Source organism: Dermochelys coriacea, chromosome 1 (genome assembly GCF_009764565.3).
Source record: "Dermochelys coriacea isolate rDerCor1 chromosome 1, rDerCor1.pri.v4, whole genome shotgun sequence".
NCBI classification, from domain to species: Eukaryota; Metazoa; Chordata; order Testudines; family Dermochelyidae; genus Dermochelys; species Dermochelys coriacea.
In genome coordinates, this window is record NC_050068.2 from 309,537,265 (window position 1) to 309,551,230 (window position 13,966).

At 42.0% G+C, this 13,966-nt stretch overlaps 1 protein-coding gene across 2 annotated transcripts in view; it reads left to right on the forward strand.

The window, feature by feature from the left end:
• The window catches only part of CPED1 (cadherin like and PC-esterase domain containing 1), a 221,472-nt gene that overhangs the window by 106,174 nt on the left and 101,332 nt on the right, over window positions 1-13,966 (forward strand). For both annotated transcript variants that reach the window (XM_043495675.1, XM_038387589.2), the window contains exons 16-17: window positions 34-220; window positions 1,638-1,806. In XM_043495675.1, coding sequence (XP_043351610.1) covers window positions 34-220; window positions 1,638-1,806 — 356 coding nt within the window. The remainder of the gene's footprint in view (window positions 1-33; window positions 221-1,637; window positions 1,807-13,966) is intronic.

Sequence of the window (13,966 nt, forward strand, 5' to 3'; positions counted from 1 at the left end):
CACAGTTTTTTCTTTGATGCTTTCTTGGAACAGATAAAGATACCCTATCTCATATCAGGCAAATTTTCACTTGCCCACCTTTGGACCTGAATCCTAAATTTAATCCAAAGATCAAAGAGTACTACACTGAAGTCCCATTTGATGTGGTGACAGTGAAGATTGGAGCAGAACCCTCTAACTGTCAGTGCCAGGTGCGCCTTGATGAGAGGAAAGGACCAAGGTATGGGGGAAAATGATCCTGTAAGCACAGAGCTGATTCTTAATATTGGAGAAACAGAAACAATGGCAGCCACCTCTGCATTTCCAAGAGAACTAGGAATTAGGAATTAAGATTATAAAAGGAGATTTGAATGCCCAGACATTTAGTCCTTTAGATTTGTATTTATTTATCGATGTATTAAAGATGTACCCATTACAATCATTACAATTAAACTCCAGTTAACAACCCCCCAAACTGTTAGAATCTCCCTCCAGCTTCTACATAAAACTACTTACATCACGAATGGTCTGAGTGCAGAAGAGGAGCACGGTTGTTGGTAAAATATTCAGGGCCCAAATTATACAGAGCTGTATATAAGATAAGCAGCACTGGGTCTCATCAGTAACTGAATAGAAGATTTTCAAGGTGAACCCAGGAGCTGCTAGAACCGTGATTCACTTCTGTCTTAGTCATTATAGGACCAGTATTCCACCATGGTGAAAGGGACCTATTGAAGGTGCAGTCTTTGGTGGTGTATAAAACAGAGGACCTGACCAGTTATGATCATTGAGGGTCTTATGGTCCTTTCTGCAGAACTATGGGGATTGTCCTGGTGTCCTGGCCAATATCTTCTATTATTCATGCAATACTCTTCCTGTGGTTTCTATTAGAGAAGTTATTCTTGACTTCTCGTTAAAAAAAAAAAGCTAACACAAAACCATGTCACATAAAATTTTTGATGTAGGCTGGCTGCCACAATACACCCAGGAGTTGCACGCATGGAGTGATTGATACACAAATAGACGTGTATGCTATATAATGAGAGTTTGCAAAATACTTTGAGAGCCTTCTAAACGAAAGTCATTATATAAATATGTATTAAGAAGTAAAAGCATTGCAAGTTCAAATTCTATTAGTTCCAGCCATTCTCAGTTCACTGCAGAGCAAAAACCTCTCCAGCACTGCTCTTGTCTATCATGTTGAATGGTTTATTTAGGAATCCATAATGCTCAGAAAGTGCACAATTTTAAGGGCTAGCTAAAATTTTCAATCTCATTTGTTTCTCTCCTCACTTCGTCACTGATTTGAAACTGCCAGAAACTATTGTCCCTAGTTGTGTCATTCACAATTTTCTTGTTATTGTTGCCTGACTGACTTGCCAGCTCTGAAGCTCTCTCCTTTCTAAGTTGAAAGCTAAAATAACATCACATTTTTAGATGGTTTCTGGCACATTTTTGCTTTATTGCTAGATTTTTTTTAAAAAATTCCTTTGCAAGTTAGACTTTACACTATTATTCATATTAAACCGTGGAAATAAACATTACTAATAGAAACCTTAAAAGCTGAGGTCCATGTAAATTGCAGTGGAAAGTGCTGTTCAAATCTTGACTGATTTAACATTGGGCCTATCACTTTCTGTTTTTGTTTTCCATTGCAGTGTTGCTAACTACCCCCTTGGCCTGGGAATTAATAAAATCACTATTCTAGTAACGGATAACGCGCAATCCGACTTCGAGGTTGTGAGCAGCTATAAAATCACTGTCTATCGAGAAGACCGCCCGAGTCTGCCTTTGTTTGAGGACTATATGGTGTGTGGTTTTGTGCAGGTACTGTTTGTTTTTTCTTTGAAAATATACACTTTATATATGTATATGGCTTGACTATGATCTCACTTACACTGGTATAAATCAGAAGTAATTGAATTGAAGTCAGCATGGAACCTGTTTAGATTAGAATGAGCCCCCCTAACTCTTTGGGAATTCTCAATCCATATTATATAAAATAGGGGGATTACAAAGGTTTTTGGCTATAAATGTAAATTATACATCAGTACCTTTCATATTTTGTATGCATTGGAAAACTCCAAGCTAATGCCATGACCTTGGTCAACTGAAATCCTACTCACCACAATATTGTATCTTTCTTTGTAAGAAGCATCAGAGTTATCAGGACAGTAAAGCAGATGTAGTAGAGTTTCTGTTGCTAGATCATCTGTGGAGTTGATGGCAATGTTTTGATCATTATGGTTATTGTGATTATGTATTCATTTATTCTTTGCTTATTGCTAACAGTGGGGTCAGCTCTGGTCAAGATACAGATGTCAAAATGATTTATGAATGAAAAACATATAGTCTAGAAGACAAACATATAAAGTGAAAACACACGGCTAAAGCCAAAGGAAGGAATGATCTTAGTTTAGATTTTTTTAAGTGTGTGTGTATGCAAATACATTATATATAATGTATATATGGATCCTTATGGAAGCATTGAGCCTTTAGAAGGGATCTGAATGAAGAAAAGTTTAGGGTCTGGCATACTGCAGTTGGAAGGACATTCCATACGGAAGGTCAGCATAGAAGAAGACACAAAGATGGGAGTAGGAAAATGAAACAAAGGGGCATTGAGGCTTTCATTGTTAGTGGAGCAAAGGTGGTAAAGGAGAATGTGATAGGATATGAGATCTGAGATGTAGGCCAGAATAGCTTTGTGCAGGTCTTTGAAGGCTGAGCACTAGAAGTTAAAACTGGATATGGTGGGGAAGGGGAAATCAGTGGAGAGATTCCAAGAGAGAATTGACAATAGGCAAGGAAGATAAATTCGTTTGTGGGGTTTTGAATAGATTGAAGAATGGGGAGGTCTTACAGGGAATCCAGAGAGAGTATTTCATTAGCGCTAAATTATATTATCTCAAGCAGGCAGGATTGTAAGCAATAGGGCTCTATTAAACTCAGCATTGTGTGTTCAGCCTCTGCCATTTCTATTTGTGTCAGAAAACTTCTTGACTTACACCAATATATCCCCCTCTTAAAACCTGATTCTTTTTCTCCAGTTTTTCTCAACATACTACAGAGGAAGTTAGAGTAATCAAAGTGGGAGCTGACACATGTTTAGATTTTGGGACAGAAAAGGGGGTAATTTAAAAAAAAGGTATTGTGAAGAAATAAGCAGTAAGGTTTGCAACGCAGCAAGGAGAGGTTGTCAGTGTTGTTCTGAAATTGTGTAGTTGGCAGTAACTAACTCAGTCCACAGGGTCCTTAAAAAAACAAAATAATCAATGCAAATGTATGGCAAAATTCTCTTCTCCAATTCTTATATGTAACCAAAGCAAAATATCCTATAAACTCACACTACAGGTTGAAGGGGATAATTTTGTTCTCAGATTGAAATCAAATCTAGTCCCACAGGAGAGTCTGATATGGAACCAGAGTTCAGCCTGGCATGTTCAGAGATATAATAACCAAATCTTCACTGATCTTAACATCTACATGTCTAATCTAATCTATTGCTTTATATCATTGGTTCCCAAACTGGGGGGCGCTCCCTCCGGGGAGGCATGAAGAAATTCCAAGGGGGGCACAAGGCTGCCCAGCCCTTGAGATCCCGGCCGGGGAGGCTAGCCCCCTGCCCCTCCCCTCCTGTCCACCCTCCCTTGCAGCCACAATGTGGCTTGCGCCTGCCCATATCCCAGGCTTTCCAATAAGCCAGTTCTGCCGCTCTGAGCAGCCTGGTAAGGGGGCGGGGAATGGGCGGAGGAAGATTTGGATAAGGGGCAGGAGGTCGGGGGGAGAGCAGTCAGGGGACAGGGAGTGGTTGGATGGGGCGGAGGTTCTGGGGGGGCGGTCAGGAGACAGGGAGCTGGAGGATTGGATAGGTGTGGGAGTCCCGGTGGGGCCTGTTCAGGAGGTGGGGCAGTCAGGAGACAGAAAGCCGGGGGGGGGGGGTTGGATAGGGGGTGGGGTCCCAGGAGAGGGGTGGTCAGGGGACAAGGAGCAGGGGGGGTTGGATAGGGGGTGGAGTCCCAGGAAGGGGCAGTCAGGGGACAAGGAGCAGGGATGGTTGGATAGGGAGTGGGGTCCTGGGGGGGGTTAGGGGCAGGAGGGGTCCCAGGAGAGGGTGGTCAGAAGACAAGGATGGGGGGGGTTGGATGATGGTAAAGGAGAGGTGTGGGGGCGTGAGGGTTTCTCAAAAATTAAAAAGGGGGCGTGATGCCGAAAAGTTTTGGAACCACTGCTTTTTATATCATGTACCTGCATCATGAAACCCAGGCACTGTTTCCACAAAGGTGAATTATGCTGGCCAGTGTTCCACGCATTTTGAATTCATTTGTTGTTGGAGCCTTTGTATAGTTTTCAGGTAATCCAATGATGCTATAGGAATGAGCAATTAACTGCAGAATATAAATAACCTTTTTCTTTATATTGCCTGATGAAGCCTCTTTCTTTGTAGGTTGTCTATTCTACAATTAGGGATTGTTTTTAATGTTCTTTTCTGGAGACATGTTATTTTCTTAATCTTTACTAAAAAGGACCCAAAATTGATTCCGACTGGGTCTTCTTTTCCTCATTAAGTTTTGGCATGTTGAAAAATATGATTATGGAAAGGTTTTGGCAATAGTTACTCTTTCAGTAACTAAAAACAGGTATGTAGTCTTAAAATAAGTTTAAATGCACAAGTGATAAAAGGTGTGTAAGTGGGCCTATCAGTTTTCTTGATGTATAGCAATGCCAATTTTCATAAATCCTACTTGCCTGAATTAGGCAGTGATGTATTTTTACAAGTGATAAGGGTAGGTAGCAAATTACAGTCAGGAGAGGATTAAGAGTTGCTTCATGAGATGTAAGCCCACGCAGCATCTGAAGGGGCCTAGTGACTGGCCTGATGTCAGTAGTGAATCCGAGTAAAACAGGAGCGCAGCAGTGGGAGGGGTATATTATATGCTACTTAGAAACCAGAATTGGCTGTGAAGATGAGAAAAGCCAATCATGCATTACCCAATCGTGAGCATATATTTGGTCCCAGGAATAGGAATTTGTGCTATTGTATGTTCTCCCACATTACAGTTTACACTGTTGTTAATGTTTTATTTTGGTATGTATGTGCCCTCATGCCATATCTTTGAAGCACTGTTGAGAGATCTGGAATGCTTAAAATGAAAAGTGCTGTATAAGTTCCTTTTGCTTGAACTGCATTTGTATGCTCATATGTGAAAAGCTTTTTCCTAATTAAATTTATTATGTAATTGTTCGGAGCTATGGAGGTCTTTAATAGCTAAAAGTAAATATGAGATGAAAAGCATTTTTGAGGTATCTAATGGGGATTGTGAAGATGCAGCATGTGATTTTAAAGTAGCATTTCTTTTTAGGTATGTTGAAGGCAAACATTTCAGAAACTATCATATTAAATTTTAAAAAACCCAAAGTAATTAAGGTTTAGCAGTGAAGGTAAAAATGGCACTGTAGAAGTGCCAAGATATTGCATTTCTTTTTTGCTTCATCCATATTTGCTAGCGCAAACATGTCTTTTGTTTATGGTGATTTATTGATAGGAAACATATTTTAAGTTCTCCAAATACTGTAGTTACATTACACTTTCTGTATTCGTAAAAAGAAAAGGAGTACTTGTGGCACCTTAGAGACTAACAAATTTATTAGAGCATAAGCTTTCGTGAGCTACAGCTCACTTCATCGGATGCCACGAAAGCTTATGCTCTAATAAATTTGTTAGTCTCTAAGGTGCCACAAGTACTCCTTTTCTTTTTGCGAATACAGACTAACACGGCTGCTACTCTGAAAACTTTCTGTATTGGAGTACATTACACACACACGCAGCATTCACTGTTCAGTGGCTTCCATGCTTGTTCTCTTAGTAACCAGACACCTGTTCCAGAAGCAAAAGGATAAATACACCGTGAACTGATGGATTCTCCTTTGGATACTTGACTATGCACAACTGGGATCATGCCTAGGAAGAGAAAGGTCAATGACAGTGGTGTGATCTTTCTCACAGTAGGCTTCCGTTAGAATTCTAATCCAGAGACTTTTTTAAAAACTTTCTTTTATGTTTAATCCTGTTAGGATATTCAGGTTTCACTGCAAGCTGATACCATGATGAAGGTTACAATACAAAGACAGAGCTAGAGACGTTGTTTCCAGTCTTCTAACAATTCTCATGCATCTGAGTAATCCGGGATTAAGTTCAAGGCTATTCAGTTAAGAAGTGTGTGGTTCCGAGCCTCACATTCCCTCAGAGTACCAAATTATTGTTCTTTCTCCTTATTGATAGCAGCCATAATGTCCTCATTAAAACCAAATTAGTAGGGGATAAACTGTGGAGGCACTGCAGCACATTAATAGGCTTTGCATCCCTTTTATTTGCATTCTACTCTCCTGCAACGCTACATTGCCTGTAAAAGCTTGTTGGTTTGTTTTTGTTTGTAATTTCATTTTATTGTCGACAACATTCATAGTATTTGAATTTGGTTGCAGTGGCACCATTGCTATATTTCTAGTGGCCTTGTAATCTCTATGTAGGCACAAAAAAATGAAGTGGAACCAATAGGTTGTTTCCATGAGGCAGGGATACCACTATAACCCCCAATACGGCAGAGCCCAACGTTAGTTGTGCACTGTCATAATGGTCAGAACTAATGTATGGAAATAACCAGTGTATCCCTCCATTTATTATGTTGTGCATTATCTTTAAAACACATAGCAATTTATTTATGTATTAGAGTAAAATGTTTTTAATGTTAATTACCTCTTTCATTTTTAATACTGGTTTAGCTAGAGTCCTGGACAGTAATTGGTGACATGCAAAGGTTAAAAGCCTCTCTGTGACACCCTGAAGATTGATACCTACAGTATCCTACTGTCTCGTGTTAACATTTTTTGTGCACATTCATTTCACTAATAGCATTAGCTATTCTTTTTTTGTTTTGTGCTGTAAGTAATGGATAGCCAATACACTATTTGCTAGTTACGGTGTATCATTATCCTTGTCTCTGTATTTCTGTGAAACATAATAATACCATAAAGAATTAGTATTGTACAGTGGTTCCATTAAGTAAGTTTCTACTAATTTGAAAGTTTTTACTGGTATGAGAGAGATTTCCTCTATTTATAATGGGGAACAGCAGCAGGACCAATAAAATCTTTCCAGATGGTAGAATCTGCACAAACAGGTACACACCCAGAAGGCCCTGGCAGGATTGTAAGCCACGCTGAGGCCCATACGGGCATATCCTTGTGGCTACTTTTAGTGAGCAAGCTTGATTACAGCTAATGTGGATATGTCTAAACAAGCTGCTGTTCGTACCCCTGGCTGCAGTGTAGACATAGTCTAAGATCTGGATGCACAAAGGGAGTTAGGTGCCTAAGTCCCTGTTTTTAGACACCTAAGACACAATTTCAGAACCACTGCAGTGCACAGAACTCCCACAGAACGGTGTAGGCACCTAAAGTCACACAGCACCTACTTTTTACAGTGCAATGTTTCCTAGACTCCTAAGTTTCTGCCTTTGGGCACGTGTGCTGCTGTCTTGCTCTAGGTGTCCAGAGAACTCTCTCTCACCTAAGCCCCACAACAGTGCACAAGCCAAGGAAGATAGGTGGCTGATTGCCTAAATCATGTGCAGGGCTCAATCCAGTAGGTGTGCTCTGAGCAGGCCTACTGGACTGCATCCCTCAGGTGACTTCAAACAAAACAACCTGGGAAGGCCCTAAATATTTTTGGATTGGTCAAATGATACTTAGTGTGCAAACTGTGAACCCTGTATTTGTAAGGTTTAAAAAACAAGAAGGTATAACTATAATTGATTGTAAATATAAGGTATTTCTGGTATCTCTTAGGAGCACCCAATAGGAATAATGTAATGTCACAAAAATTAGTTATAATTAGACCTGTGTAAGCAACTAATTTTTTCAGATTTCTGAAAATGAAGTTAAAAAAAAATAAAAATTGAAATTTAAAAAAATTGTTTGTAGTCAGCCCAAAATGAAAAACTTTTGAATTTTTGGTTAAGTAAAACCAACCAACCAGAACTACACCCCACCCCAACACACACACAACTTCAGGTCGAATTAAATGTTTTATTCAACCCAAAACAAAATGTTTCTGAGACGGGATGGACTAGGCCCAGAGGCCCCTGCCACACCTGTCCAAGGAAAGGAGCAGTAGAGAGGTCCTCCAAGCGGTCTAGAGTGGCTGCAGGGGAAGCAGCCAATAAAAGAGCCAATCAGAGCCCAGCAGGCCATATAAAGGGAGTTGCATGGCTAGCCAGAGTGAGATCAGTTTGCTAGGAGGGATTGGTGGAGCAAGAGGTGTTTCTGGCTTGCTGCATGGGCCAAAGCAGGTAACTGACAGGGATTGGGGGAGCAAGGAAGGAGCTTCTGTCTGGCTACTGTGAGTCAACTGATATGGGCTACAGGGAAGTAGCCCAGGGAGAAACAGAGCAGCAATTACTAAAGGGATGCAGCACAAGGCTGCTATACTTAAAGGGTCCCTAGGTTGGGACCCAGAGCAATGGATGGGACCAGGTCTCTCCCACCAGCCACTAGGGGGAAGTGGCTATGCTGTAAGGAAGGGAATTAGAACTATACCCCCCCCCCCCAAGAAGGGGGCTGCATGGGGACTGACTCAGCAGGGAGCAGTGGTAAGTGAACTGAGTCCAAGAGGGGTGGTTCAGTAGGAAGGCTGGGGTCATGAGGACTCAAATAGGAGAAAGGAGTCCCCAGGGAAGAATTGCTCAGGGTGCTGCTCAGTTTCAGAGTAGGAGCCTTACAATCTAGGCAGACCAAGTGAGGGTACCGTGATGGATCCTGTTGGACTGATTAAAGACTGAACCCAGGGAGGCGACATTAGGGACATCTTGGATTGTGTACCCTGGGTTTGTTTACTTTGCACATGGACAGTGTGTGACTCAGCTGGAGGGCTGAGTCACCGAAGGTGTGCCTGACAAGCACAGCGGCAATGGGGTGCTGTGAGTGGAGGAAATTGAGGAAGAAAATGGCAGGCATGCAAACACTTGACCAGGGGATGCTCATGAGAGGTGAGTGCACCCCATTACAGTTTCATTGAGGGTTTTAACTTTTTAATAAATAAAATTGAAGCAAAATTCAAAACAAAATGTTTCAAATTGAAAATCATTTTGTTTTGAAAATGTCGAAAGGAAACATTTTGATATTTTTCTCAATTTTTTGTTTTTATGCACAAAACTGGTGAATTCAATGCAGATTTCTTAAATGCTTAATTTGACCCAAATCTGCTGGGGGGGGCTTTAAAATGTTGTGTGAAAAAATTCACCCTCTTCTAGTTGTAATGCTTCTAAAGAACAAATACGAAATATATGTTCTGTTAAGTGGTAAATGATGAATGTAGCTTGTGGCTGACTGAGGGTTAGGGTTTTTTTCTCCCAGTTCCAGATATAAACATTTCCTTAAGTTAGCATGTGTCTTTGGCTTGATCAATGCCATTGGGGAGAAGATATGTGTTTTCTTAATTACAAGAAGGATGTTTATGATGATTTTAAGTATTGCTTTGTAGGTGAATCAGTGGAACAATTGACCCTTATGTTAAATCAGTTTTATATTTATAAGTGGGTATTGTTATAGGATATATGGTCTCTGTGGAGAGACTGAGCTGGGTCCCAACCTAGGGACCCTTTAAGTATAGCAGCCTTGTGCTGCATCCATTTAGTAATTGCTGTTCTTCCTGGGCCACTTCCCTGTAGCCCATCTTAGTTGACTCCCAGTAGCCAGCTCACCTGGACTGGAGCAGATGAACCCAATCCAGCTACTTAAGGATGGCTGGGCTACACCTGGGCTTATTAAGGGCTCCTAGGGGGCAGCTAGTGGGAGGAAGGACGGAGACAGACTGAGCCCTGGGGAGGGAAAGCAATGGGGGATTGGAGCTAGCTCCTGTGGTGGGTCCCTGGAGCAAGAGGTATGGGGCTCAAGGAAGCAGTCCTGCATCTGCTGCTCCAGAAGGGGAGCAGATCTGAAGGAGGCTGGGAGGTTGTCAGGAGCTGAGGTGCCAGAGACACTTAGGAGCAGTGGCTGAGAAGCTTGAGGCCAAGCATTAAGCTAAGACTGTTTCCTGTTTGTTGGCTTTTTGTTAACCACTGTGAAGAAAATAAACCTTCTTGATTGAGACTGGGCATGGCAGCGCGTGCTTTGGAGCTGGAGAGAAGCGACAGGCCTGGTGATGGTACTGAATTCCACTTAGAACCTAGGAATTGCTGTCAGACCCATGATCCTTTTAGTCTGGTATCCTGTCTTCCACAATGACCAATACCAGCTGCTTCAGGGGAAGGTCCAAAAAGCCCTGCAGTTATAGAATAATTTCCCCGTTTGAAAACAGCCATTACACTAATTCGCATCTTGCTAAGATGCAAATGTCTACCTTTCACACTCAGACAGTTGTCCTTGTGCATAAGGTAACACCCTGTTTTAGAATCATGTGAAACTTTGTCTATGTGGTGCTCCGTTGACTTCAGTGGGGCTCTGCACAGGTGGACGGTCCACTTGGGCAGGTTCATTTGCAGGACTGAGGCCTAAGATAGGAAGAACCAACGCAAGAGAAGGGAATTGGTTATTGTGTGCCTCCCTTAATGACTGTCTGCACTGCAAGCTAGGGGCAAGAGTCACCTGCTCGTGTACATATACTCGTGCTAGCTCTCATTGAGCTAGCACGAGTATAAGTAGCAGTGTAACCACTTGGTAGCACAGCTCAGCTGTGCCGAGTACAACCCACTTGAAAGTGGTGGGTATGTACTTGACACGGCTCAGCCTTGCCTCTGCTGCGCTACCATGCTACTACGGCTACAATGAGAGAGTGAGAGTAAATAGCAATGAGAGCTAGCAGGAGTGTGTGTACATGAGCCAGGGAATTGCACCCCTAGCTGGTAGCGCAGACATAGGTGTATTGTGCATCGTGTTAAGTATGAAATGAGAACAGAAAATAAAATCTTTGGCTGGTTTAAGAGACATATTTAAGAACTGTTTAGTTTTAAAAAATATTTTTCTTAGGGCTCAGTTTAACCAAAAATCTCCAGCTTTCATATACAAAGGCAGATTTTGGGGTGATTAATCCATCCCTTTAATATATGATCTGCCCACAAAAGAACGGTTAATTCAATGCCATGGAGTGGTGTAAAATTAACACATATGCAGCATTTTTTGACTCCATGCACTAAAATGCAGTGATAGATCTTTTGGGGGCAGGTATGCAGAAATTTTATTATTTGCATTGTTGTAGTCAAACTATCTAGGTGCATAGCTACATGAGCACTAGAAAGAGTCCTAGCCTGATCTATAGATTATGTATGTATTATACTGATTACTTAAGAATTCCCAGTTATTGCTTTAAGAGTTGAGAAGGCCTTGTCCCAAGATCAGGCTGAGTATTATTGAAATTACTGTATAGTTGGGTACCCGCATGTGCACAGTTACGAACAGACACTACAGGAACTCTTCTATGTTTACAAATAGTTTAGTACATTTAACAACATCACAAACACTCTGACTCAGTAAGGTAGAAAGACAGGCCAACCTGAAATGTTAGCCATGGTCAGGGACGGGGCAAAGGCCTGGGGTGCCTCCAGAGCAGGGGTGCCCCTACCCCTGCTGCAGCTGCTCCGGCTGCCTGTCTTGGAGCCACCCCTTGCCAGCTGCTCCCAGGAGCTTATTGTTTGCTGTGAAGATGGGGGGGGGGGGGGGGAAGAGGGGCACTGATGTCAGGGTGTCCCCCTCTGTCTGCCCATATACCCCATCTTCGCTGAGCTGGGGTTGGCAAGTGACAGGGGTTAGGAGTGGGATGGAGCTGCTGCTGTCCGGACAAGCCTTCAGACTGGTGAGTGCTACTCTGCTTAAAGAGACTGCGTGCTGTGTCTCTCGCACTCCCCCAGAGCGCACACTGTCTCTGATTCCCCCAACACACGCTCTTTCACACAACACTCTTGCACTTCCCCAGCACGTGTACTCTGTGTCTCTCTTGCTCACACATACTCACCCCCCAACACATACTTGTGGTGGTGGTACTACTTGGTACTTCCTGCAATACACATACATTCTCTGGTTTCAGAGTAGCAGCTATGTTAGTCTGTATTCACAAAAAGAATAGGAGTACTTGTGGCACCTTAGAGACTAACAAATTTATTTGAGCATAAGCTTTCGTGAGCTACAGCTCACTTCATCCGAACTTCATCCGATGAAGTGAGCTGTAGCTCACGAAAGCTTATGCTCAAATAAATTTGTTAGTCTCTAAGGTGCCACAAGTACTCCTTTTCTTTTTACATATATTCTCTGTAATTTTATTCTCTCAAAGTTAAGGATTGCAGGGCTGTTTTAATTTTTTGACTGGTCTGTGCATTTCATAATTTTGTTTCATGTTTAAATTTAATTAGTTGAATAGAGTTCTAAAATACCTAACCGGCCCTGGCTGGAGTAATTATCATTATTTATTTTTATCATATTGTGCTTTGTCATTCATTATTTAAAGTGTTACAATCAAATAATATCCTCCTAGAATGTAACTTCAGCTTGTACTCACCTTAGCAATGCCAGTTTAAAAAAACTTTAGCTAAACACATACCTTTAGACACTGTGCAGATCAAGGTTATTTATTTTCAAATTGTATTTTTAGTTATATCTGTAAAATAACTTAAAATTTGCATGAAAATAAATGCAGTTCCAACTATGCTACCAATAGCAATGATGGAGTCGAATGTTAGTGAGTCACATACAGGACTGATCGGTAAACATAAATGCCAAAATTAGAAAAATTCCCATGCTTAATAAAAGAGGAAAAACCTTAATCACATCTGTTAAAATTAAGTATGCTTTTAGTGGAGTGAAAAACAATTGACTAAAATCGAGTAGATAATGGCAGTAACACTGTCAGAGAAAGTAAGCAGATTTTATTTATATCTAATAAAGATAATGTACAAAGTATCAAATGTGTGTTTCTAATATCTGTGTTAAAACTCCAGAACTGATAGTCCGAATCTCAAATCTTGAGGTCTCCTGCTGTTTTATCTCCTGATTGTTCTAAATTTACATATACACTTTAAATGTGGCTTTAATTGGAATTTGTATATATTTTTTTTCTTTCGTTGTATAGGAATTAGATACCGTGCTCCTGCTGGCTAATTCCTAAGTTATCTGCATCCTTCCCCCCCCCCCCCAAAAAAAAAACCTGAGTTTCCGGGTGCCTAAGTAGTTCCTGGAATCACAGTTTCCTCCTGCCCCCTAAAATCTGAAATGGCGCCCTGGTGAGCCAGGAGTGGCCAGAGGGCTGCAGGAGGGCCGAGGGCTCTGGCAAGATGCAGACCCCATGTGACAGTGCAAAGCCGGCCTTGAGCCACATGCTGAGCACCAGCAGCGCAGAAGAAAGGGTGGCAATACACCATATACCATGCCGCCCTTCCTTCTGCGCTGCTGGTGGCGGTGGCATTGTCTTCAGAGCTGGGTGTCCAGCCAGCACTCGCCAGTATCAGGCCACGGTGCCAGTACTTAATTTGTGCCAGGGCTGAGCTCTGATACTATTTTCAATACAAGTTAAACCCTGGGGAAGGCAGTGGGTCCCAGAGGTGATTGCAGGGGGAGGAGGGAGCCCATGGGGAGCCAGGGGTGATGGGGGGGAGGGCAAAACACAATTTTGCCCAGAGCGCCATTTCCCCTAAGGCCAGCCCTAACCATTGTTTTCCTCATCACCAATGGCCATCATTCTGGCACCTCCCAAGGGCCCTCTCCTTCTGCCCACTGGCTGGGATGCAACTTTTATAATATGTTACACAAATACCCTTATATCTAATGCATGTTCAGTAGGGGTTTTCCCCCTTTTCCTTATTTGTATTTCCTCATCCTACTAATGCTGAGGTGTCCTCCTTCTATTAGTTGGTATGTTGATACGTGTAACTGCCATTTCAGCTCATGATCCTATCCATCACCCCTTGATTAAGCAGATTTGCAGTTATTACTTCAATGTTCC